Below are 27,317 nucleotides of genomic sequence, written 5' to 3' on the forward strand. Positions count from 1 at the left end.
AAAATCAATACTGGATGCCCGTATCCTCGAGCCCTCAGGCAGCATTGCATTTAAAAACAGGCCTGATTCCATCATAGAAATCACTGCATGGATTCAGAAACATCTCCAGAAATAACCATCGGAGAACACAGTTCACCGTGACATCAGCAAACGCAACCAAAGGAGAGGTCAAATGTGAACGTGATCCAGAACCACTGCCATCTTCTATGGGCTAAAGCTTATTTAAAATGGACAGCTTTCTTCTCCAAGATGTCCAGAAACGGGTCTCCTCAGTTTCCAGATGTTCAAAGATTGTTGTCACAGGAAGAAGGCATCCTAACCAGCGGTAAACAACTTTTTTCAGATGTGTTGCTGCCATCAAATTCAAGGTGAGGTAATATTTTTCATGAAAGGAAAGTAAAATGTCACACTTTCTTCATATATGTTTTCTATGTTCCACTGTAAGAAAAAAAAATGAGAATTGTAAAGCACGGCTTTTTTAATTTACATTGTACACAGCGTCCCAACTTGAATTGGAATTGGGGTTGTATTGCATTCTGTTTTGGTAATATGAGATGATGTGGCCCAAAGTGATCACCTTACAAAAAAAGGGACCGTCGTCATCCATCATCACAGGAAACCTTGCTTTAGAAAAGTCATAAAAACTACAGCAACAAAGCCCATGTAGCTCTCTTCTTAGAAATCTGTCTTTTTATTCAGTCACATTGATATGGAATGGCACAGCATCTTCACTTTGTCTTTAAGGACTCACATGAAAGCTTAAAACTTGTCAAAGCTGCTCCATATATACAAATAATTAAAATTAAATACAGTAGCTTTTCAAAAGTGAAATAATCCGAAATACAAAAGAACCTTTACAGCCAATCCCTCATTTGATATCCCCCATTATTGTTCTTGAATGTACAGGTAGAGTTTTTGTCACTAGTGGTCAGTTATGCGTTGTATCCCCTGCCCCTCCCCCTTGCTGTGTTCTCACGTCTTGATAAGGCCCTCTAGAAAGTCTTTCTCCACCATTTCCTCAATATTCTGTCGAGCTCGACTCCAGAAGACCTTCTGGCTCTCCAGTTTGTGGCCCTCCTTGTGACTGGGGAAGGCGGAATCTGCGGGGTTGTGGCTGTAGGTGGGACCTGAGCGGCTGCTGGCCTTGCTGTTGAGCACCTGACTGAGCAGGTTGAAGAAGGGCAGCAGCTGCTCCATGCTGCGGATCACGTAGAGGGTCAGCATCAAGTGACCAGGCTCCCAGGACAGAGTTTTGGTAGAGCAGTCCTCCTCTGGGTTTTTCTGTGGACGGAATGAAAGAAAACACTTAGTGGGACAGCCACTTAGGTTTGCCGTTTGAAGAACTTGTACAGACAGCGGGAGGATGACATACCTTGGCCCGTTTCCTGAGCAGCTTGACCAGACGGACGACGTAGGGCTTAAACTCTCTCTGATGAGTCCCCTGACGTCTCACTTCCAACCCTGGATCGTCTGAAGCCTCAGGGATGAAGGCCCAGCGGTACCTGAAATGAGGCAGTACTCACTCAGAAAGGACACCAATTTGAGATATTTCATCTTTATATACAATATTTAATACTATTGAGTCTCCTAAGCTTAATAAATAATGACAAGCAGGCCAATATTTCAAAGTTAATATGTCTGTGAATGATTCTGACTCATATCTTATGCAAAGCCTATTGTGTCTCAGGGTTATTTGTACTGACATCTGGAACTGAGGCAGGCTCTCAGGAGGCAGAGCCAAGGCCAGATCCAGGAACTTGCAGGCGGAGAGGTAGAGGTTGAGCCAGCGTTGGCTGTTGTAGGAGGTGGAGAAGCCATTTCCTCCAGAGTAGGTGGTCTCCAGCCCAGCAACGGATGGCCCCGATGTCCTGGAAATGAACAGGTAGGAGAGTTCACAATAGGAGGACAGGAAGGAGGTGTCTCTGAAGTACATTTACTGCTGCAATCTAGCAGGTAACGCACCTTGTTATGTCTTCATCTGCTGTTAGCTCCTGCTCCATCAGTAGAAACACCTGAACCTACAGAGAAACCAAGTTTAACAATGAGACTGTGACCAGCCCAGTTTGTGTTTAAAACAAACAAACAGAAAGACACTCAAAGGTCCAGTAAGAATGACAAAAGAGAGACTGTCTGTGGCATCTAGTGCTCACCAGCTCGGTGATCATGGTGGGCCACAGGGAGGTGAGGTGTTGGGGGGACATGCGCAGCAGCAGCACTCTGAAGAACAGGAACACCTGAGCGTGAAGGATGGGCACCTGAGGCAGACGGAGGCTCTCCACCAGACGCTCTAAATACACAAACACAGACAGGGAGCTGCTCGATTAACGTCGTGAGACACAATAGGGGTAAAACAAAGCTAAGCACTTAGTTAGTCAGCATGACTGCCTGACGAACGTCTTTTCAGGTGACAAATAAAGCGATCTGTAACTGCCATGTTGAAGATCATCAGAACCTGTCGGCAGTGAGTCATCTCAGCCTCCATCAAACCCATCAGCACCTTAACTAGGCTTAGTGTTCATGATGTTCTCTGCAGCCTAAAACAGTTAAGGTGTTAACTCGGGCTGGGTGAGTTAACTCGTTATTACCGCGCTAACTTGTTAATTATTTAACGCCGATAAATATTTTATCGCGCATTAACGCAGGTTTTATTATTGTAAAAGTCTGTTGAATGCATCACATTCACACAGTTACAGCAAACACCACGAAGCATGGAGGAATAAAATAAAAATAAACTAGCAGGTAAAATCACCGCTACAGTTCCTCCTCGGTCTCTGTGTGAAGCTCACGGAGCTACTTCCTGTTTTACTCGTTTCAACATAAAAGCACTTATTTCAAAATAAATTTAAAAAAAACTCCTGCATTTACAGCCAAATTGAATAATCTTCTCACTGCAGTAGTTCCAGTCTAAAATATCACTTAAAGGCAAAACACACAACTGATAGCAGCAAGTCATTCAAGGAAACAGACAGTGGAGCGAGGCTTCTACATAAAAACTACAGAAAGATGCTGATGTTAAAAGTGTGTTTGCACAACAAATGTTATGGCACTTTCATTCATATGGCAGCACATTTAAAATAAAGCTAAATGCTAAAAGCTATACGCTACTTTTGAATTCATTTTTGGATTTTGCGTACAAATGTGATTAATTGTGATTAATCAGGGAAATCATGTGATTAATTAGATTAAACATTTGAATTGTTGTCCAGCTCTAGTGTTAACTGATGATGCTCTGGTCAAATGTACATCTTCATGTGTACCTTGTATGTCTGGGAGGTATTTCTGGTACTGATCCACTTCGCTGCTGTAGATGGTGAAGGCCAGACGTTTGAGCAGCATGGCCCTCTGCTCCAGTTCAGCATCTCTGTTGGTGAAGAGACTCAAAGAGCTGCTCTGGGCTACAGCCACCCGAGCTACAGACAAACACACGGGGTCATTATTACGCTGCCTGCCACAGTCCTTCAACCTTTTACTTCTATGTCACAAACCAAAGCAATTCCTTCAGTCGATACAGGTCGTGACTAAAGCCTTTATCGGGAACAGCTATAACTCTGCCTGAGGTTACATGTTGAAAAAGCAACCGACTCCTGTGAGTATGAATTTAAATAGAAAAATCAATCCAGTCTGTTTGGAGATGAAACTGTGAGGAACTTGTATTACTTACTCATGAGATCTCTGAATGTGGTCTTGTCATGAGTCATCAAGTGGTCAATGATCGCTCTCCAGCTGGAAAATGAAATAAATGCTAATATTCCGTGACAAATTGACAAACACAGATTTTGTATAATGTTATTCAATGGAAACAAGAGATAAAAATACATTTACTTTCATTTTAAAAAAAACACCCATCATGTCTCTAGAGTACCCTTTTAGCACAGAGCAGACTGTCCATTAACGAGACGTGTTGCGTGATCATTGTAACTGACAGGAACACCTTAAACGAATACAGTAACACTTTGTTTCTACTTCCAACTGTCAAACTAGAGTTAGGATGTTTTGTTTGGTTTTTAATTTCATTACAATGAACTTGGCCACAGCTGCAGGAGCGCACATCCACCTACACACTTACTGGCTCACGCAGGAGGCGTCCATCTGGAAGAAGGTGTGGTCCATGAAGAGGTCGAAGGCCTCCTTTTTCCAGGCTCGACGAGTGTACTGGTACCCACTTAGACTGCTCAACAGTTGGATGCAAGCCCGGTAGCTGGGGGCGTTGTGCGCACTGTCAGGAGAAATATGAAACGTAAGCCGTTTAGATTAGCAGCGACACATTCCCACTCGGCAGTTTACTGCAGCTCATCGCAGTGAGAACTAAAGTCTGTATTCTTTTCAGTCACTTACATTTACATGACTTACACTCACTCTCATTCTGTTTTTGTTTTTAAGGTGAAAAGATCCATAGAATTATTTTTAGGTTCATTCTAAGGTTTTGGCATCTTGGATGAAAAAAAATATATATAATATAATATATATATATATATATATACACACAAAGAAGCTCATTCACACCTGTGGTTGCGGAGGTAGGGTACGACATAGTGCATGATATTAACCAGCAGCGGGATGACCTTCTCCTTCTCGTCACTGTAGAACACCATGTCCAACAGATGAGCTAGCACCTAAAAATTAAATCCATTCATTGGTAAGTCACTTCATTCAAGTGGTTTTAGTTTCCCTGCCAACACTGACTGGCTTTCTTAAAAAAAATTGATAAAATGGCTGAGAAGTGATATATGGGCACACCACCACTGCAGCAAGCAATAGTCTCACCAGCTGCACTGCAGCACTGTTCTGATATACTGCCATGCTTTAACTCACAGATCTATAAGCCGTGATATCAGTCAAGAACAGGCATCTGCATAATCAAACCCACACTGAGCTAAAAACAGGCAAGATGCAAAAAAGGTGGCTGCTGCCTCCACAGCCCAGACCAAACCAATAACATGGATTTATGGGTTCATTAATAATGACTGAAGGGGCAGAGAGCGGTGGCTGTAAATCAGCTCTAGAAGCTCAGCTGGAGTGGGGTAGTGTACTGTAGGGCTTAAATAGATCTCATTGCTTTGTACCTGTAAGTGAGAGAAGCTTAACAATGGAAATGGGTGGCAGAACCACTGACTGAGTCTGAGAAACAAGAGTTGAGCAGAAAGAGTCGAGGTGAGTCACAGACGCTTTTACCTCAGCCAACAGTGTGAGGGCGTGCACGCTGTATACTGATGGAGTGAAGCTGGAGGCCTCCATCACTGTGAGCATTAAATCTACAAAACACACACATCCCACACATTAGCTGCAGCTAACATAGTTGATCACAATACTGGCATGCAGAAGCATCCAGAGGATTTCAGACAGAAGTGCACTCTTTGACCTTAGCTACACCTCAACTTGTGTTGCAGTGAGATTAAAACTGAGCGTATAATGACACTCCATTTGATTTTTGAAAGACTGCACCTGGACCACTGTCAGCAACCTAACGACTTGAGTCATTCGGGTTAGATGAACTTTTTTTTTTTTTTTTTTTAAACAACAAATCCAGTGACTGAGGTAATGACAGTGTTGGCACTTTTCCGAACGCCGTTATAAGCTTCAAGCAGCGGGTACTTGTAAACAGTGTACCTTCTACATCGGATTCCAGGCTGGTTCCATCCACAACTATCTGAGGAGATGCCTTCACCTCCAGGTTTCTCCTCAGCCACGTGGTTTGTTCCAAAGAAGAGCCTGCTATCGTCCCAATGGCCTCCACCACCTTATGAGTAACGTCCTAAACACACAGGGAATATTCATTCAGTGAACATGATTATTTTACCGCCAGTCACCTAACAATCCTGCATTATTGTAAAGAATGAATCTGAAGTATAACAGCAGCATATCAGTGAGATGACAAATGTATTCCCAACTGGAGGCGGTACTTGCTTGGGTTGTTCCATTCCCTCCTCGAGTAACTAATTCTTTTTACTGTATATGCAAACAAGGGAAAGCAGACCAGGACTTACACAGGTTAAAAGTGCTGCCTGACAGCAAAGTAAAGATCAATTGATGTCACCAACTCGCCTGTGTTGTTCATGTGACTTAGCATTGAAGGTTACGACGGGTAACGCCTGTGTGTGAGAATTTAATGCCTGCATATCATCTGCTGATTGCTTCATCTAAGAGTTGAAAAGGAGCCATGCTCGGCGCAGTAGCTACCTGCAGCTCTCGCTGGTCTTTCTTACTCTCCAGATTGGGGTTCTTCAAAATGAACTCATTTAGAACTCTAGAGAAAAACAAAGAGAAACTTGTGTTAAATGAGTTACAGAACCAGATTCGATTTGTCAAACAAACAGATCACTGGATATCATGGAAGAAGGGATCAGTAAGAGAAACCAACCCAAGTATGAGAAACTGTCCTGGAGCAGGCAAGCCTAACTGTACGGAGTCCTTCAGCAGCGCCAACAGAGACGGCCAACTGTCAACCAGACTGGAAACAGGGATCCTGGGCCACAAAGAGGACACAATCACACATGCAACACTTTTCTCCTTTTGTTTTTAAGGCTATGCAAAAAATAAATCTATATAGAAAGCAATAGCACCTCAAACAGTTGTAGCTGTACAGCAGTGTACTCACCTCTGTACATAGGCGTAGAAGAACTGCAACATGCAGACCTCCAAAGAAAGATGCTTCTGGAACATCAGTGAAAAATGTTGAATTTAATGAATCATTTTGGAAAGATGAAAGTAAACTGTAATCTATTTAATTCAGGAAAAACATGACAAGTCAACATATATTTCAAGTCTTAACCTGTACTGTTACTCTTTCCATGTTCTCTTTCATAATAGCAATGAGCATGTTCCTTTCTAGCGTTGTAACCTAAAATTCACAACTTGTGCTTTTGTTGTGTGAACAGCTGTGTTTGTGAGATTATTTTACAGAGAAGCTAAACATGAAACCACCGAGGCTCATCAACAAACACTAAAAACCCACCTTGTCCTTTGCAATTGCAGGCGGCTGCTTTAGGACTTCTTTGACCGTCTGCATGACCGTCTCGGTGCGCATGGCGCTCACTGAACGAACCAGCTCCACCAGCAGCAGCTGCTCCTCACTGGCAACAGGAATCACCTGAAAGTGGCCCTTTATGAATACTCAATAGCAAAAGTGAAATGATTTAAAATGTACTGAATTTAAGGCTCTTTTGACACCAATGCTAAATTGAGAACAATCACAACAGTGCTGCTCTCGTGTTTAACGTTAAATAAAGATTTTACTTCAGCCAGCACCTCGCTAAACCTCATAGTGTGGGTTGTTTCGCTCCCTTGTACCTTATTCCTAACAGGGGTTTTGACCTGTTTCCGCTCATTCCAAACATAGGCGATTGCTGCCATGAAATGAGCACCGTGGTTCATGGAGATCGGACCCAAAAGATCCAGGATCTGCTGACGGAGGTTCTGTTGATCAGATGTATAGAAGTTAGATGAAACATCAAGCCTGCCTACACCCCTCAATGTATCTTGCAGTGTGTTGTGTTTGGAAAACATTTCAATTTAAGATGTATATCTAAATCACTATCCATGTTTATATTAAGTGAAACAAGATCTCATAAATACATAAAATGCCAAACAAAGAACCAACAGCACCCTGAACAGAGGAGATTGTTGAAAACTAAGCTCGGTGTTATTTGAGCCTTAAATCATTTCCCTTTCACACACACACAGCCTGTAACAGTCAGAAATCATCTGGGAAAATTGTGAGTGCACAAAGGAAAAATATGTTCTTTGTCGTATCTTCTCAACTGAAATCAATGCAGCTCAGGATAACAAGTCTTTAGAACTAAAACCTGACATCTAAATAATCCAGAGCTTCATATTATTTTCTCTATTTTTCAAAATGATGGAAATCCCATTACAAATTTTTGGTCAGTCCTAATCAGGCATGAACTACTCAAGCTTCTCAGTAAGACTTCAGACTTTTTTTTTTAATGTGCATTACAAATGTGTTCAATGTTCATTCAAATGTCCTGATTCAGCTGTTCTTTACTTGATATAGCTGCAGCAAAATACAGCATTGCACCTTTGACGGGTAAAACCATGAAAACATATTGCACGGCGTACTTTAGTTGAGCCCAGGTTGATATTGGAGGTGAAAGCGGCTGAGGCAGCAGCTGGCTTGTCCGAGCTGTCAGCTTGGTGGAGGATGCTCCACAGCAGGGTGACAGAAGACATGATGGTGTGGAGGATGGACAGGATGCCTGAACGAGCCTCAGCCAGGTGCTTCTGGTCAACACTTACTTGTAACTGAAGCACAACACACAACAACACACTCAAACTTGATACGGTGATAAAAATTGAAATAAAAGAGCTGAAAACAATCTTAATGTGAACAGAATGCATCACATTCATAGTGGCTTAGCCACACAAGCTGGTATTCCCATAACATGTCTGTGGGGAAGGTTTTACTGAGTGACAAAGAAACATTCCTTTTCGGTTTGATTCCATTTATAGAAAATGTTTTATTAAGAACACCCAGTTAAATGAGCAGGTCACAAAAACTGAACGTCTCTAATGGAGATGATCCTTTCTGATCCGTCAAATAAGAACAAATGTGTATGGAAAACAACTAAAAAGGGCTACATTTAAGAACTTTCTGCTGCAATCAGTTGGTGTATGGTGCCCTCACCTGGTGGTACTGAGAAGTAGGATCCAGCAGACAGTAATGGATGATGGAAGTCACTCCCTCCAGCACAGTCAGAATGAGGTCAGGAGGGATACAGAGAGCCATCCACTGGGGTCTACAAGATTGTTGCAGAATATGAAGTTTAAGCAATACTTCCTTGTGTCAATATAAATTTTACATGGTGAGCATACAGTAGATGGAACATCCGATGGTCAACAGTGCCATCTGGTGACCGAACCCTTGCTATGTCATTTTACCGCATCGCGTTTCAGCGTGTTATGTTGTTTATAGGAACAATTCAAACATAAATACCTGGTGTCAGTTATCCCGGTCTCATAGCGATACTGATGGAGAAGATTATCCAGGTTTCTGCACAGCTGCAGAGTCACTGAGGCCACCACCCTCCTCAGCACCCTCCCCATGTAAGGCAGGGTGGCTGTGATGAGCACTATCCACTGGGGATGCATCTTACAAGCGTGGTGCTGATGCAGGGCCCTGATTACTGCACACAGGAACATACCCTGAGCTGTAATAGGCTGTCCATGGAGGTATTGCAGTGATGTCATTGGCTGCTGGGGGTTGACATGCTCTACTTCCCCACCCAAGATCTCAAACCCTGTGCCTCCACTGCCTCCTGTCCCTCCCCCTCCTGCCCCTCCTCCCACAGGTCCTCCTTCTCCTCCTTCATCGGCTGGCACCATGACCCTGTGCTCAAGTACAACTAGACTCTGCAGCAGTCTGAGCAACTGGGACTGGACGGCGCTACAGCTGTCTATCTGGTCCTCTGACAGGTTGATAACGCTGTCCTCTGAGAGGCCTTCCTCCACCGTGGCCACGTTAACTCCTGCCGTGCGCTGCTCATGCCATTTTTGGGCACTGAAGATTGAAGATAGCAGGCAATGGAGAACCACCTTCTGCACTTTGCACTTTGAAAGGACATCGCTGATAAAACTAGGGAAGCCCTTAGCTGAGCCACCTGTGACTTTGGCGAGCTCACTGAAAAGGAGTGTTAAGACCTCCACGCTGGTCAGCTGCATGGCCCTGTTACCTGCCAGGTCCTGAGACCCTGCAGTCACATGGGCAGAGTAATAGCTTCTAAGGAAGTAGAGGCAGAGCGAGATGATGATCTCCAGGTACATTGCGCTGCGGAATGAATGGGAGTGGGAGTCCTGCGGAATGGGGCAGTAAAAGTCTTTGCCCATGACTGAAATCCTATGACGGGCTAGCAGGTTTTGAAGCAAAGAGAGCTGTGGAGTGTAGGTGTTGTTGATGCTGGTGGTGGAGATAGCGCTTACAAAGCCTGAGGGAGCAGCTCTTAACATGGCTGCGATGGCTGACAGGGCGTGCAGGGCCCTGGAGGAGTCGTACAACTGGAGGTAGAGCAGGACGTGCTGGTAGAGAGGATGGATGTTAAAACGAGGAGGAGAAGGAGAAGATCTGCGTCCTGCGACACCGACGCTCCCGACAGTCCCTCCAGAGCCCCCACTCGGTGAGCCTGTATCGCTCTCAATCTCCGATACCTCACCTTCCCCACAGCTGTACCAGTTCTCCAGATCCAAACTGTCCCCGAAGAAAATACTGGGTGGACGAAGCTTCTCTGCTTGAATTGCTGCTTTTCTCAGCCTCTCCTCCTCTTTCCTCTTCGCCTTCTTGATCTTTGGCTTTGCCCCAGGAGATTTGTCTGCCAGTCTCTCCATGATCTTCCCCTTAAGACTGAGCTGGGTGCTGCTGTGGCTACGTTTACGGGCCTGGGGGTCATCAACCTGCAAGATGTGGTCAGGAGTGGCTGGATCAGAGATGTCTGGCAACATGACAATGGAGGGGGATGAACTGTGGCGGGCGATACCCTCTTTGTGCTGCTCCTCAGCTGACATATCAACTTGTGTGACAGAGAGGAACTCCAATGTACCTCCAGCTACCATCTCTGGCAGAGTCTGGTGGTTGGAGCCATGAGGAGGGTAGCAGTCCTGACGTGGACCAGTCGAGGTATCTGAAGTAGTGCTATCAGTATCAGTTTGGGGCCAGTTTTCAGGTAGCACTTGATGCGATTCCTCATCTATCAAATTCAGAACTCTGTCGACCAGGTCTTTTAAAACACAGGACACAACTTCCTCTACAGAGTCTTCTGACATGTCATCTAAGGAACCAGGCTGTCGATCTGAGAAATTTACTGTGCTGCTGACCCCGTCTGGCTCCTCAAAGCTGCCGTTTTCAACTGTAGATGAATGAGAACCACTGGACTCTGAGCACTGTGGCTCCCCCTGCTGGTCAGCAGGCTGGAAGTCACCTGCTAACTGCAAGTTCTCACTGCTCAGGCTCAGAATGGACAAACTGTCACTCAGAGGGTTGACAGTGAGACAGAAGGGCTCCATGTCTCTCACTACCAGGCCTCGGAGCTCCTCCTGTCCAGCCCTTCCACTGCGGATCTGAGTGAAGTCTAATAAAAGACAAAGAAGAAAAAAAAAGGATAGAGGAAAAAATATATATTTAAATGAAGTGCGATACAGGTACAGAATATGTTCTTATCATAGAGTTAATATCCACTGCTCACTGTCAGGGAAGCCAGAGTCTCTGGTGTAGACCGGGTCCGATGGGTCCTGTTCCGGTGGGTCAGGGAACACCTGGGTCCAGTGGCGCTGCGCCTGTACCCTCTGAATAGAGACTCTGTGAGTCTTGGGATGGAGCAGAAGAAGGAGGAGTGGTTCAAGGACCCGTGCAATGTCGTGTCTCTGAAGGACCTGATTCAGCCAAGCCCGACCAACCGCACTGGTACATGGATCCCAATAACTCAAGCTGTCGAGCATGATGAAAAGAGACCTGAAAGACATAGTGAGAGGAAGGGAGGATGGCAAAATAGTGTGAAAGTTAACCATTTCAAACAGCAGGAGTTCCATCGCTCTACAAATTCAAACTGACCTGTCGAACGTGCGACTAAAAGGCGAAGACTTGGTGATGTTCAAATCTCGTGTTAAATGCCACAGCACAGAGAACTTCACGTGGGCCTCCAAACGAATTCTCTGAAACAGAGGGAGCGTGGATTTGTATGAGTTTTATAAGAGAAGTATTCCAGTGGGTGACCGGCCATAACGTCTTGTCAGCAGTAAGTTTGTATCATCTTCTTCCTAGATTCACCATGTGGATCTGTTCCACAGTACATGCAGTTTGACAAAGTCATATATCTATCGTGTGGAGTTACTGTATAAAACACCTTCTACTCCTACGCATTGTCCTCTCTGCAGCCGTCTATAGAAAGGATCAGTAGTGTCATAGAGCACCTTGTATTTTTCTACTATTTTTTTACCTCTTATCCTCCAGAGAAAATCCTCAGAACGGTGAAGTATATTTGTTTTTTTTGTTGTTGTTGTTTTTTAAAGCTAACTTGATTCTCTAAAAAGTCACATGTTTGACTACATGTCTGACTTCCTGTCTGGCATATCTGCTCTTAGACTAGGCTGTTTTTAATAGAATTGGCACCTATTCTTATGTGATGCGGCATAAATGAAGAAATCATAAGCACCATCTTCATTAGCTCCACAGCAACGACACAGCTGGACCCAGTGGAATCAAGTGGTATGTATGTGGGAATATATGTGTTTGTTTGGTTTGTCATTCTGGCATGGGAAGCAAAGTGTTCACTCTGCTGACCTTGTCCCTGTGCATGAGTTGCTGGCTGATGACATCCTCACAGATGCTGGATGAAGGAACCAGGTTGTGGAGCTGGTAGAAGAGCTCCACGCTGCGCTGATGATGCTGAGGTGTTCCTTCACTCAGTTGGTTCCACAAGATCAAAGCCACACTCTGAGCACAGGGTTGTTCATTAAACAGAGTGAAAAGTGTCCAAAACTAACAGAAGTTCCACTGAATCCTAAAACAGCAACAATCTCTACCTTGAAGAAGTCGGTCTTATCTGCGATGTACTTTAGGATTCCCTGAGTGAGTGGAGGCCTGATAATGACAGCCACTCGACCCTGGCTGGGACTCATTGTCTGTGCAGACTCAGTGCCGCCTGCAGATGCCACACTCTCAGCCGCCACCATGGCAACCGACTGGGTAAGCCCTACTAGGTCCATCAGCAGGGAGATGGCTGTGCCCTGGAGGCTGAAGTCAACGGCCAGGCAACAGGCATCCATCAGTGTCTGCAGCCACATTGGCAGCCGTATCTGCTCACTGTCTACATGGTGAAAGTGGGACATAAGACACTAACTGCTTATGCTAAACTCAAAGGGTTTACACTCTTACATGCATGCATACTCATAAACTCCCATTGTTTCCAAACATCCAAATGTTATCTATAACAAGGTGAGTTTTGGGACTTACCAAACTGCTCTTCCTGTGTGGGTGAGGACTTGAGGTTGCCCTCTGCGATGTAGACGGGGAAACTGGAGCATTCTAAGAAGAGCTGACAGGCAGCAGTGAAGGCAGCAACATACTCTCTCTGGACCGTACCAGATCCAGAGCATGACTTGATATGATCACAGTGCTGGGAGCTCTCCGAAACCAGTGGCCCTGAGTGTATGAGCTCGTCTCTCGGACCCTCAGCTTTGTCCACCTGCTCAGGGATTATATACAAGGTGATGAGGCGGGAAAGAAACTGCTGGAAGTGCTCCAGGCAGCACTGCATGACTGGTTTATCTAACGGCTTGGTCTGACACGGCCCTGAAGAGCGACTGCCTGTTTTGAGTGCAGGGTGGAGATGAGGTGTTTGCTCGCTCTCCTCTGGACCATCTCCCTGGTACTGGACAAAGTCTGTGAAGCCACTTTCAGAGGAGCGACTGCTGAGGGGAGTTCCCCCGTCATCAAACACCTCCCCGCTGCCAGGTATCTCCAGAGTGGAGGAGTGAGACTGTCACAGAAAGAGAAAAGGCAAAAAAAAAAATTCAGCTCAGCACAGATTTGATGAATTTCTAATAATACCTTCAAACAAACTTTCTTTTGCCAGTCATATCATCAATGTGACAGGGTCCTGGTGACAAACGAGCATAAGAAGGTAGCCATAAATAGCAGCATGAAAGCCATCCATAACAGGACTGTCACAATTAGGAGATTTTAGGATTTCATTGTCTTTTCATTATTACGACATTATTTTACCATAAGCCTTTAATGATTGAATAGTTCAGCAAATCTTTACGAAGAATAAATGCCATCTGTTGGCATTGCAACATGAAAACAAGAACAGCTCCATTCCACGTTCACAGATGTTCTGAATCTGACCGATCGGCCAAATGAAGGCTCGCTCCAGGAAGTGTCCCAGGAACCGATTCTTGCAGCCAGCATGTACAATATCAGGAGCTATGGAAGAGATTCACCTGAACGGAAGAAGGCCTTTAGTTGAGTTATAAAAAAATAAAAATACTTTGCTCCCTCTACAGTGGCATAATAAAAACCTGCAGTTGTTAATGATGGCCAAATAAATCACACAAATATCTCATCTGTTTGTTTGCCACTTGATCAAATACAAAATGAATTTATCCCATTTTGCCCCTAACTAAATCCTGACCTGAAACTGCACTATAGACAAATAACTTCTATACATCTCTACAGACAATGATTATCCATCGTCATCCGCTTAACCCCACACTGATAATGCAATACAACATCTGTAGATTTCTTCAGTCAAAAACAAACTAAAACCTGTTCCCCATTTCGTCACTTTTGCCGTGCATTTATTAGTTTCAATTGTGGTGACTAAAAACGACTCATGAGCATCATAACTCACTGTGTTCTGTGTACTGGTCTTGAAAAAGTGAGGCTGTGCACACAGCTGATGGGTCTGACCTGAGGGACATGTTTAGACTGAACGTTGCCCCAGGGTAGCATCCTGCTGCAGACAGAGCGACAGATTCAAGTTCTTACAATTCTTTGTCACAGCCCTCCTGTGGGGGCCTGAGGGCTTCCTGACACACTCTTTGATCGAGCCAGCATGCTCGCTTTCTGCAGCCTGGACTCAGATGGCACGTTGGCTACCGCGTTCTCTATATGCCCCTCAGGGTGGGGGTGGGAGCACTACAGTATATAGTGGATGTTTTCCACTCTGATGGATACGGCACACCCCTGAGGCATCTCAAGCTAGTTTACTCATCTATTTCCACAGAGGGAAAAAAAAAAAAGAGCATGCTGGGCTCAGCTGTTGGGTAAACATCTTCTGTCATTCAACTCATCTATTCGTCCCCTCCTCATGGGTCTACCTCAGTCCATCCTGCCTCTATCCATCAATGGGAAGAGGACTCTGAACTTTTAATCATGGGTTAATAGGTTACAAAATACTTAAACAGCCAGGTTGTTGGACACGGACCAGAAGGACCCCGACAAACCAAACAGACCATTTGTTCTGAACAAGTCTTCAAATGCCTTGTGTCAAGGGAGTGTGGGATGTGCCACCGAGCCAACTGTGCTACAGGCCGCAAGGCTGGCAGGGGGCACCAAGAGGCCCTGCTCAGGGACCAGGTCTCACCATCAGAGCCTAAAGTAATGAGTTTTTGGGCGATAACTTGTAAGGGAAGTAGATGAAGGAGGGCACACTAGGACTTTATGTGTCTATGGCGAGAGTAGGGCCTAGTTTATTTCAAAAGATTTTAACGGATCAGAGACAGAGTAGCTATCAGCTTGGAATGTTTTTCAAAGCCAGAGACAAGCATAGCATTAGTTTTAGTTTTGCAGCTTGTGGACAAGTTTTACTTCCAACTCGCAACTAAAGAAGGAGAAACTCTGATCCAATCATTACTTAAGTGTCAGGGTTAATGCTTATGCTTTCAGAATAATGTCTGCTTTTGATCAACAAGCCTTTCACTAAAAAAAAAAAAAAAAAAAACACTGAAACCATTCTCCTCACCCGTCTGTCCTCCACGTCTCGGCTTTTGTCCCTTGCAGAGGTTGATGGATGGCTGGTGGAGTTGGAGAGGCCCTGAGCCTGGGGACCCGTGGGCAGGGCCAGAGGGGACACCAGCGGAGGCTGAACTTTGCTGAGGATCTTGGAGCAGAGGCGAAGGCAGTGGGTGAGCTCCTCGAGGCCCAGGGCCTGCAGGTGACACGTCAGAGCTGCCACCATCCGCAACAGCAGCTGAGGGAGATGCTCTGTCTGGATTTCTATGTAGGTTTCCTGGAAATGATGAGGAAAACTAATTAATTAAAGAATTTTAAGCACAGCTACTGGCCATTTGGAAGGAGGTGAACATGATTTACTGAGATTGATGCTGGACTTTGACTTATATCTTCAAAATAACTCAAAATAACTAATAAAGTTTACTTGAAAAAAAACAAACACAATTTGCTACGGTTGGTTCGAGTTTAAAAACATGGAAATCTTTTTTTTTTTTTTGTATTTTGGCGAAAAGAATGTGGATACGATACCAGTCAGAAATGTGGACATACCTACCCATTCATAACCAATCCATTCAGATTCTAAAGTGTTTTTATTGAACAAGCAAAAGATGTTTTCATGAAAAGCCAAAATAAAGCAAAAATAAAATCCAAGTTTGAAAATAAGCCTTAAATCATTGAATGAAATCAAATAGTCATATTTCGTAAAAAAAAAATATGAGAATTATGGTAGATTATAAGTGCATGCATGCTGAACAAAAACCGTACACACTGGGCGAGGATTTCATTTTCACAAGATCCAGACCAAACAGCCGGGGGAAGTTTTCGCCATAAGTAATGGCCATAATCCCTTTGGATCATGTTCTTTCTTTTTTTCTTTATTACATTAAAGTATGAAAGTGAGTCGGTCAGAGTGACGTGACACTCAAAGCGGGAAAGGAACAAAGACGACCTGAGGGATGTTGGCAGGACGTTGCAGAAATGTTATCGTAGCCTCAGTGAAGCAGGGTGAGGTGAAAAAGCAGGAAAGAGCAGTACTTTACCTGGCAGATTACCCTCATGCTTCTAGTAGGCTTCAAGGAGAAAGAGCAGATCATTTGAACAGACAGGAGCAAGCAGAGCACAGGCCACACATCACTGTTTGCAGAGACACACACACACACGCTCGCTCCACCCAAACTGAACAATGAGGCTCTACCCCCTCATTCCAACAAACACACACACAAAGACAAAGTAAAGCATTTCAACAGGGTAAAAAAAAAAAAGAGCGTGGGATTTTCCAAACTACTCAGATTGGAAATTCACTACAGACAAGCATATTTCTAAGAAGATGCTAACAATATTTTAGCAGGGAAAATAAATCCTCACACAGATCAAAGGCCTGTGTGGGGATTGTTTACAGTATTAACACAGGGATACAAAACACACAAGAGGATCTCACACACACACACCGCAGTGGAAGATCAAAACCGGACCCAGAAAATAAATTTAAAAAATAAAAAAAAGTTCAATGACAACTCTAACAATGTGGATTCCACATTGTAAATGTCTGTGTAAGGTACTAAAAGTGAACATGCTGGATATGATGGAGGAGAGGTTGAGACAAAAAGCTGAGAACAGGAGTTTAAAATGACACGGTCTGAAGAAGAGAAACGAAAAGGATGCAAATAAAACATGAAGGGATAGGAAGTAAGAGGACAGATGGCGTGAAACGATTCTTCTTAAACAGTTTGATGCCAAAACTGTAAAAACTAAAACGCAGTGTGGTGGATGCTAAAAAAAAACAAACCTCTCTAACCTATCCGATCTAACCTTAATGAAGAATTCAAGGTCATGGGTTTTCCCTTTGCAATGTTAACTCCATTCCTCAAGGAACCTCCTGTTCTGTACCGTTAACACTGCTGCTCGTCACCTCAGACATTTGGCAACTTTTGTGGGAACGCTCAACAAATAAAATCTGAAGTAACTAATGTGTTGCCGTTCAGGCTTATGCAGCAACAACATCTATGTACATCTATCTACACATCTAGACCAATTATTAACCTTCTGTAACGAATTTAGCATTGGAGGCATAACATTTCCTACTGTGGCCTCCGTGCTACAGAGAGAAAAAAAAATGAGCAGTACTGAATCTAGTAAGACTAAACAAATGACACAGAGGATGATAAAAGTGAAAAGAAAAGCATGAACATATGTCGGTAAAAGAATGTAAGAGTTTATTAGAACCAGGAAAATCTTGTCTGGATAAAAGCAAAAAGAAAGAGGGAAAGACTGAGAGACACATCAGAAAAATAGAGAAGGGGAAGAAAAAAAGAAGAACAAAAGAGATAAACAGGCAAAGAGAAAAGAGACAAAAAGACAGAAAAATTCTCACCAAGGAAACAATATCCAGCAGGAAATCAACCAGCTGGCAGAACTCCACCAGCTCAGGGGGATCTAAACTCCCAGCATGCCGTGCTGCGCACGTGGAGCTGTTCACTGTCCTCCTGTAACACATCACGATTCCTGATTATCCCGAGTTGAAAAACACATCAGGCCCAGGCTAGCAGCTAAGCAATGTTTCAACACCGAATTGTGCCAAAAGTGGACAGCATCCCATTTACTCTTCATCATGAAGAGATCTCCAGGAGGATCATTTGGATCATTATCCAAAAGTAGCTCCGAAAATATCAAAGCAGTTTCAGTTTTCCTCAGACTGTCAACCTAATCTATCTGTCAGGTGTTAGCGGATTTAAATACGCGTGTAATACAGACCTGCAGCAGTCCTCAAACCAGCAGGCGATGTAGTCCCACATATAGTACGGCTCAAATGAGTTGAACAGAAGATTGGCTGTTTTAATGAGCTCCGCCGTCTTCTTGTTCTCTCGTAGTTTACTAGGAAAGAGAGAAAACTGTGAGTTTTGCAGTTCATGTTTTTCCTGCAAAAAAAAAAACAAAACAAAACACTGAACGCCGTACGCCATCATGTGGTTTGTAATTGGACTGAAGAAATAAATTAAAGTTTTCCACTTTCCATCTTTAATTGGTCCCAAAAAAGGGCAACAGCTGCTACAGTTTGAACTCTGCATGCAGTTTGAACCCTGCCTGCATGCTTTAGCATCTAATAATATTCCTATTTGCTACGTTTCTATTGGGGCTAATGTTCTTTGAGCAAAGTGTCTAAGAATGCTGTACAAAGGTGTCTCATATGGTGTTTCCTAGAATATTTTAAAAATAATATAAATATCACGCATTTTAATCTTTCCAGGTAAAAGATAATAAATACAACCTCTGGCCCATTTAAAGCGAAGCTCAATAACATGCAGTGTCATTGTTAAATAAGCTAACTAACATTTCATCAGAGCTCAGGGAGCTGAGCAGCGGGCCGGACTGACCTGCTGAGGTGTGTGTGATCTTTGCTGAATGGACTCTGGTTCTGGAGGTCTAACTCTGTCCGGCACTGTGTGTGCAGAGTCCGGAAAACCTCAATCAGAACATCCTCAAGGATGGCTGGCCCTGCAGAGTGGAGCGAAGCATGCGATACAGAGGACAGACACAACACAGTCAGTTTATGTGACAGGCTGCTTGTACGGCAAAGGCAGTTTTCACAGCACTAACACAAACCGGTTACCTAGCTCTGGTTTGTCCAGTAAACTGATGAGGATGCGAAATGGCTTGAGGTCGTGCATGAGAACGCTCTCCTCTTCTCCACCTCGGGCCTTGCCCTGCAGGATCCCGACCATCGCCTAACAACACAACACACACACACACAGCCGTATATTACAGTAGGAATCAGAGAATACATGTTAACTCCTCACCCAGATGCTTTGATATATTTATTTGTCTACTTTACTTTCAATCGTATAAGGCAGAACCAGAGTCATATGTACATTGACATGCCTTCATTTCTTTTTTTCCTGTTTCACGCTTCGTCTGCCTCGTAATTGGCAGAAGTATGGCACAGACGGTCCCTGTAGTACCAACATTCTCCCTATTAAGGGAGCTTCAATGACTATCTCTGAACAGATGGCAGAAAAAAAAAAAAAAAAAACTTCCCCTCCTGGTTGGTCTCTGTGCCCCCAGTTACCAGAATGAATCACGCACCAGGAGGGCAGGAGCCGTTTTAAGGGTGACAGGACGGATCACATAAGAGTTAGGAATAGTCTTCAAAGCCGAGGCTGCTGGGAATAGGAGCAGGACTTACAATGTACACAATCCCCAGAGAGAAAGTGAGGGAGCAGAAGGATTAAAGAGCAAGGGTAAACACAAAAGATCTGTGCAATTTAGGACAAACCCAACCAAGAGACACTTCCCGGCCCCACAGATACACGCCTGCTTTCAAGAGAATTTAGATTATGCTGAAAGGCGGTTTCAACCTTTATTTATTGTTCCTTGCCGTGTGGGCAATATCTACTTTTATCCTGTTCAGCGTGCATTGTGAGTACTTGCCATGTCTGTCTTTGTACTGTCCTCTGGATCTGTCCTCTGTCAAATGAATGTCTGTTAATAAGGTGTGTGAGATGCCTTCTCCTATTTTCTGCAGAACAAATCTACCCACGGGTACTAATAAAGTCAACTTGAACTTGATACATGAGGCTGTAAATGGTCCTTTTGATATCATCTAGGTTCTACAAAGCACCTTTACAGTCCCTTTCTTATTCACTTCAATACTCATCTGGCAATTCTTATGATACATACAGAGACCTTTTTACAAACACCAATGAGCACATGACGGACATCGTCACAATATACCAGTACTGTACTGACGATAATAATGACACTAGAGAAATAGAATACTGATCCCTGATATTTCTCAGCTGATAAACGCAAAATCTTATTGAATGCAGATGGTTTTTTGTTTTTGTGTTTAACTCCCACCTGAGTTTAACTCAACATGAATGAATTTATCTGGTAGCAATATTAGTTTTTTCAAGTTTCCTTTAGATAATGCAATAACATTGTTATTGCAAATGCTTTTGGCAACAATAACTACGTAGTGAAAGCCACGGATATTCCGAACGGAAGACAAAACATCACCTGAGCCACAGCTGCCCCTATCAGGTCACGTGATGACGTGACTGTACGTTTAAACCTCACCTGGACCAACATGTCCTTTGAGAAGGTGTTGAAGTACTGGCTGGCATGCTCCTCTGGGTTGCTCTGTCGAGTGCTGCGGGGGCCTATCATCGCCCCGTTGTTGTCAAAGCCTTTAATCAACAGAGACATACAGTTAGAATCATTTGCAGTGAACCCTAAGATGTGTACGGAGCATATTAAGCATGAGGAGTTATATCAAACACTTATCCAACGACAGATTAACTGTGTGACTGGGCATCGCTGTTCTTTTACTGTTGATCATCGTGTTAATACTTACCAGTGTGTTCACCCACAGTGGGTAGCAAATAAGAAAAAAATAAAGTAAGACAGTGACCAATCCGGACACAAACCCACAGTATATTTTTCCAAGAGGAACAAGTAAAAATATGAAGAAAAATAAATAAATAAACAAAGCACACATAATAAATCTTGTTTGAGAATCACCAACCAGAATAATTGGTTCATAAAGGCTGGAAACTCTGAAGTTCCTGCACTGGCCCGAATAAAATCTCTACAAGTCTCATAACTTTATAAATTACAGTTGCTTCCAGATCTGTAAATAACAAAGGCTCATGCAGCAAAATAAATAAGGAAGATAATTCATGACACCCCTGCACTTCGCTAAATGTGAAACAAATTCCTACTGGACTTTTCCTTTTGGGATCATTTGAGAAGTACCTCTAACTCTGTAATATTTCATAAAATCACACAACGAGAAGGATGTCCGGAACATCGGAGTGTCAGTGTTGTGTCTGAATGTGTATTTCGCACCCAGCAGCCAGGCGTAGAGTCTGCGGTTCAGGGACATGTCTCTTCTTAAAACCACATGCAAAGCTGCTGACAGGATCCGGATCATGTCAGGCCGAGTCGCCTGAACACAACACACAACAGACCAGAACATTTGTGACTGCGTTGCCTGTGACGCCTTCAAACATGTAAAAACACACACACACACACACACAAGAGACAGTGTTTGTCAAATAGGAGGTGTGTCCCAGAACTGTCAGGCCCAGGAATGTTTAGTGGAGGAGGATTAAACAAGCAGCCACCTAAGAGGCATCTGCATCGCCAAACACACAAAGACACACACTCATTGCATACAACATAACAGCAATGCAAATATCATTGATTTACAAAATGTTTTGGTTTTAAGACCAACACATATATCAAGTCAATATTACAGAAGCCACACAGACATTGAGTTTCAGCCCAGTCTCTCACACAGTTTTCTTTACCTGGCTCATATGGAAGGGGAAGCAGAATAGAATCAGGTCCAGTGTGCTCCTCTGCACTAAAACACTGGAGTCCTGGACCGACGTACTGACCGCCTCCACCTGGTGAGAGCAGAAACGGAGTTTTATGTACATAAGCCTTGACACTGTCAGCCTATTCCGATCCATCCGTTGATCCCAGTTTAACCTATGATGACATTTTATCTGACTGGATCAACGCATTCAATACATACAAAGTTCAAAATGCAGCAAACCCAGCTTACATTCGGCAAGAAAATGGTGAGTATTTCATCTCCTTACACACAAGATGAAAATGTCAGGAGTTGAATTTTGCCTCTAACCGAAGGCCGTGAAATTCTCTCATGAGGAAAATTAAAAGGACAATAAGTCATGTACCATAAGCTCGATGTCACTGCCCATGACATACAGCTGGTCCTCCATGGAGAGCTTTCGGTTGAGGTGCAGCAGGACAAAGGACACCCCTGGGAGACGCACCGCGGGGCTCGTCAGGATGCTGCCCCACAAGGCACTGTAGAAGGCCGACTGTTCCACTGCTGCAGCCACCTTCTCCAGCAGGGTGTTGGTTCTGTGGGAAACACAGGCAGCACAGTGACACACCTAATTAAACACCAGCCGTTTCCTCTGACCACACCGTCACTGAACATAAAGCAGTGATGGCATTTCTACTTTTATTGGCAGACGTTATTGTTCGTCTTCCTCGTGTTATCCTTCTGTCAGAAAGCAGTATGATTTAAAGAATAACTGTTGATACCTGTTGTCCCACACAGCAGATTTTTTTATATGAGACACTTTAAATTTATTCAATTAAGAAAAATATATGGTTTTCCTGTCAAAACAAGCTGAACAGTCAAATATGTAAAGGCTCATAGAGCAGGCCTCCTTTTGGCCCGTTACAATGTGATTTAGGTGCAACTGTGGCGCCCTCTAGAGTCTGCTTCAGATTATGTGAATCATTTCTTAAACATCTTCACAATCTGATGTATAAATAATCCAGACTGCACTGAGTCAGTTCAAAGCATTCTTCTAGTTTCTACTTAATTGTGGATGTTTTCAGAGGATTGTTGAATCATGATGATGCTTGTTGTCCATAAACGGACATATTTCTAATGCTATCTGCAGTTTCAAATATCAGATCATGCGTCATTAATGCCACCGGCAATCTTCTCTTTTCTATACAGTGCTGCATAATACCTAATTCACCTAATGGCCATTCCCAGTGCATGAGCCATTACCATATTCTAAGTTTGTTTCTTTCCATTTCTCTTCTCCTTACCTATCGTAATACTCCGAGCCCTCCTCCAGACCAGGCAGAACTCCAGTCAGTAGCCCCTGTAGGCCTGGTTTCAGAGTCTTTCCCAGAGGCAGATAGTAGGTCTCGTAGAGCCCCAGCAGCACAGGCTTCACAGACATAGCAGCATTGGAGAGTAAAGGGAAGAGCCCAGAGCTGCAGAGATGAGAAACACATGAATCTAATAACAGCTGAAGACATTGTAACTAGCTTGCTGCGTTAGCTCCTGGAGCTATCAGTGTTGTATTACCTATACAGAAAGAGGTCTTTGGCCAGCCTCTTAGGTCCAATGATCTTGAAGATGATCTCATAGGTCTCCAAGGCTTTACGGTGGACCCCGCTGGGCAGGGCAGGGTGGAGGCATTGGGCCAGCCGTTTGCCTATTGTCAGCTTCTTGGGAACAACTTGATATTTTGCATTGTTCTGTAAAACCTGAAACCAGCAGAATATGGAAGGGATGCAGCTGAACATGATCTGCATATGCCGTCAGAAAATGTTAAACTCCTGGTGCATTAAAGTCATCAATAACCCCTGGTTTAATGAAGAAATCCCCAAACTTGGAGCATGTGAACCCCCCATTTACTTAACTCTACTTTTAAAAATGTAATTGAAATAAAAAGCTGAATGAACATCCTCCAAGTCTGGAGATCCCCCAATTTAGGGGTTGTAATTAGGCTTACAAAACATCAAAAGCAATTTAAATGTGTATTTGACAACATCAGTAAAAGAATAACAGTCAGGAAAAATAATGAACAATAATTGTTTAAAGGCCTACAGAAAGGTGATTTTTCGCACAAAACTGAAATAGCAGATCGATTCCTTATATACCATGGAATTTTTTTATGATTTTAAAATAATTTTAGGCCCCTGGATAGTCCTGATTAGGCCCAATAAACTATCACCACATTTGACTCGAATTTGGCAAACTGGAACGACAGGTGCGTGACGTCGCGAGTGCCAGCAGCTGGAACAATCCCCAGTAGTTCTAGTAGCGAAGCCAGCAGTTTGCCAGACCTGGACAGCTTCTTCACGGCAAATTTCGATGTGTGCCGCGGGACGTCGCTTGGAAATATAAAACGTTGGGTTCAGTGCAATTTTTATTGCGAGTAGATGTACGAAGTGCTGTGGGTGCGTGTGTTGTCCTCAGCAGCTCACACCACCGGGGACAGAGGAAGCAGAGAGACCCGCGGTCTTGTGTCTGTGTCTCCCTGTTCGCCTGCCTCCTCTCTGGTGAAATCAGCCGGAGCCATCCCGCCGTGTTCAGCTCCCTGCGGTGCGGACGCTCAGGGGGAATCCACCTGGCGGAGAGCGGACACACCGCGGGATGGTTGCCCTGAAATCAGCCGGCCACGTCGGGGCTCTTGATGATCGCTCTGCCGAGATTTCCACTCTCCACCTGGCGGAGACTGTGTCCGCTCTCCGCCAGGTGGATTCCCCCTGAGTGTCCGCACCGCAGGGAGCTTCCTCTGTCCCCGGTGGTGTGAGCTGCTGGTGCTGAGGGCAACACACGCACCCACAGCACTTCGTACATCTACTCGCAATAAAAACTGCACTGAACCCAACGTTTTATTGCCTTCACCACTCAACAAGCATACTAATAGCGGCAGCCAGGAAAACCCATGGCACCTGTGACGTCACACGGAAGCCCCGCCCCCAGTCTGGAATTCCAGGAAGGATTTCCTAGCGGCAAATTCAAAATCGCAAATTTCATGCGTTTATGAAATGTTTTGGTGTAGAGTCCAATGATCATTATTGTTCCTCTGTGTATGTATTATCATTATGTATTGGGTGTAGTGTCAGCTTTCTGTAGGCCTTTAACCGATGGCGTTTTGATGTTTTAGTTGTACCGAGTCTCTGTAACACACTGCAGAGTAATCCAAGCTGTGACTCGTCTAATTCTTACCTTGTTGAGTTTGCCCAGTGCAGAGATGAGGTCTGCCCATTCACTGGAATACTCAAAGTTTTTGAGGGCTTTGTCAACCGCTGCCACATAGTTCCTGTACTTCGAGTCGCTGAGCAGCTCCACTTCCTCTGCATTCATTCTCCTGGCTGGTAATTACTCTAATGTACAACACCGGCCACACATATGTACATCACACCTGCTAAAAAAAGAAAACAGACGCAAAAGAGATGAGGAATAAGGAGATCATGAGCTACAGTGTCCATGTCTAATTAAAAGCATGAGCCGATCAGGCAACACTAGGGTGGGGCTGCAGCCATTTCAACTGAGTCATATGAAATCATGTGTGCAAAGTCTGATATGATTACTGCATTTATTCAGTGTTTATCGGTGAGACGAGACAGCTGACACAGAAACGCTGTTCAAAGTTTTTAAAAAGAGTGGTCCATCACTCCTACAGTGCAGTCTCTCAAAAGAAATTTAAAGGACTCCTAAAATCGTTCCAGACACTCGTTTCTTTTTTATGATCACAAAGAATTGATCATAGTTTGTCAGCATGGGTAAGTTCTTAAATTACTGCAGGACTCACGATTCCTTCCCTTTATTGGGGTATTCAATACGTAGCTTGGCTTGTTATCCGTACATCATGTCCTTAAGTGAGTCAGTACCTCATACCGAACAACTAATGATGCTTCATTTCTTACAGCAAACATCCGGTGAGCAGTTTTAATGTCCTTGCAGTGTGTCTAAACTAAAACACTTCGGGCTGAATTCTCACTTCCTCTTGCTCAGTCTGCAGGATTACAAGAGAAAAGTCATACATTTCAGCTGACCAATAAATATGATCAGCCAAGCAGTAGCGGATTTTTGAGGTACTAAAGGGCTCAAAGAGCCAATATTGCCTACATCCCGACCAGCCTGAATTGTGATGCGGGACGGATCGGACACCGTGTTCATGTTTTTATGCCAAATCCAACCCTACCATGTGAATATTGAATAAATTGACTCAGGCAACCCAGTTTTACTATCATCCCACAGTGGTGTAGCTACTGGTAAGGCCTTCAGCAACTGTGACCTGACGGGTTGTGCATTCAGGGATGCCTTTCAGTATAGTGTGACTTAGGTATGTAAGCTGGTTAGCCTAGTTAAATTGCATCTGCTTTTCTATCACCAAAAACCTGTGTAGCCTGTCTATTTGGACCTTTGCACCCAACAAGGCATTTCTGCTGAGGAAAACACATCCACTTGATGTTCCACCCACTGTAAACCCAAGAGAAAGCCCCAGCACAGCAGAAGTTTCTGAAACACTCAAAAACTAAATCTATCATAAACCGTCTCTTTTCCCTTCCCATGTTGATGCTTGGTTGGAACTTCAGCAGAGCCTGGTGACCACAAATTTCCTCGTTTTCGGTCACGTGATTTGCTGAGGCGCACATTTACGTTAATAAGCAGCTAAACAGGTGTGTAGAGTAATGAAGCGGCTGCCGTGCGTACAGTTAAGACTTGACGTGAGTCTCAGAAGGTTTAAAAAGCAGACACTAAACTAAGAATTCGGCTGTCGAACAATTAAGTTTCGAGGTCATATAACGGCGTGTGAGAGGCTAGCTTGTGACAGCAACGACTCTGCATCCACTGAGTAACACAAACTTTAGTAAGACTATCAACAAGTCAGAGGGGCGGAGCAGGTTCTCATCTGTCTCTTGTGCCACGGTAACCGCTGCGTACATAATTTATCGTTCGGTGGTGGAAACCTCTACAAACTAAGAAAAAATACTATATACCTTAGCTATTTTCAATGACCTCTCCATAAACAGTTTGTGAAGAAGAGAGATAAACCTGTTTAAAAATGCTGTTTACAGTCAAGCTAATTAGCTATCTTTTCCCAAGCTAGGTCATCTTATTTCACCTCGAGCAGGTTATGACAACTGGCAGAGCAGGGAAAAGGAAATCTTACCGTTACAATACCAGCGACTGTCATTCAATCATGTATCCAGCTGAATGAATAAAAACGGCTGACAACGTCAGTAATGTCTTCCAAGCTAGCTGTTTAGCAGGTTGTTTAAAAGATGGGCCCGGCTCCGGTGTCACCCTTTCATTCAATTCGGGTCCCTTAACAAAAAGACAGACATTAGCTGATTCTATTCTACATATTCTTGCTTCTTTTCGAACTGTTCCAGTGTGTGTAAATAAATAGTAGCGAACGCCCAGGGGCTCCCATCACCAGAGATACAAAGCTAAACGATTGACAGTTCCCAGACTGCACTGCAGATTAGCTGTACGTCCAACCCAGAGCGTCCAACTGCTCTTCCGCATGGACGTCCTCCCCCTATCCGCTGCCGCCGTGGA

The 27,317-nt window shown here is 44.0% G+C and overlaps 1 protein-coding gene across 5 annotated transcripts; it reads right to left on the minus strand.

The window, feature by feature from the left end:
• Nucleotides 1-460: 460 nt before the first annotated feature.
• Nucleotides 461-27,274, minus strand: dop1a (DOP1 leucine zipper like protein A). Of its 5 annotated transcripts, none has more exons than XM_075464901.1 (38): nt 26,926-27,274; nt 24,975-25,170; nt 23,322-23,503; nt 23,057-23,227; nt 22,159-22,348; nt 21,766-21,864; nt 21,302-21,401; nt 20,531-20,640; nt 19,065-19,179; nt 18,829-18,949; nt 18,209-18,328; nt 17,829-17,940; nt 16,498-16,527; nt 15,468-15,734; nt 12,956-13,481; nt 12,526-12,809; nt 12,284-12,436; nt 11,555-11,655; nt 11,190-11,455; nt 8,951-11,075; nt 8,642-8,753; nt 8,077-8,259; nt 7,288-7,413; nt 6,953-7,087; nt 6,596-6,651; nt 6,359-6,463; nt 6,178-6,244; nt 5,608-5,752; nt 5,173-5,252; nt 4,504-4,613; nt 4,067-4,216; nt 3,662-3,723; nt 3,258-3,410; nt 2,151-2,287; nt 1,963-2,018; nt 1,704-1,868; nt 1,373-1,502; nt 461-1,281 (listed from the first exon to the last, which is right to left on the minus strand). In XM_075464901.1, the coding sequence occupies exons 2-38, from the start codon at nt 25,110-25,112 to the stop codon at nt 973-975; spliced, it is 7,491 nt and encodes a 2,496-aa protein (XP_075321016.1). In that variant the 5' UTR covers nt 25,113-25,170; nt 26,926-27,274; the 3' UTR covers nt 461-972. The 5 variants fall into 5 exon arrangements, with proteins under 5 accessions (XP_075321016.1, XP_075321017.1, XP_075321015.1 ...); XM_075464902.1 differs by having other exon boundaries at nt 20,531-20,613; nt 24,975-25,173; XM_075464900.1 differs by having other exon boundaries at nt 24,975-25,173.
• Nucleotides 27,275-27,317: the final 43 nt, after the last annotated feature.

Source organism: Odontesthes bonariensis, chromosome 5, assembly GCF_027942865.1.
Source record: "Odontesthes bonariensis isolate fOdoBon6 chromosome 5, fOdoBon6.hap1, whole genome shotgun sequence".
Classification (NCBI taxonomy): Eukaryota; Metazoa; Chordata; class Actinopteri; order Atheriniformes; family Atherinopsidae; genus Odontesthes; species Odontesthes bonariensis.

What these genes read in the sequence shown, in the direction of transcription:
- dop1a (XM_075464901.1), bottom strand. Translation starts at nt 25,112, where the DNA reads ATGAATGCAGAGGAAGTGGAGCTGCTCAGCGACTCGAAGTACAGGAAC. An exon ending in ACTCTACGCCTGGCTGCTGG is followed by an intron (nt 20,641 to 21,301) that starts GTGCGAAATACA and finishes TGTTGATTAAAG; the next exon opens with GCTTTGACAACAACGGGGCG. An exon ending in GGACAGTTTCTCATACTTGG is followed by an intron (nt 6,245 to 6,358) that starts GTTGGTTTCTCT and finishes GTTTTTCTCTAG; the next exon opens with AGTTCTAAATGAGTTCATTT.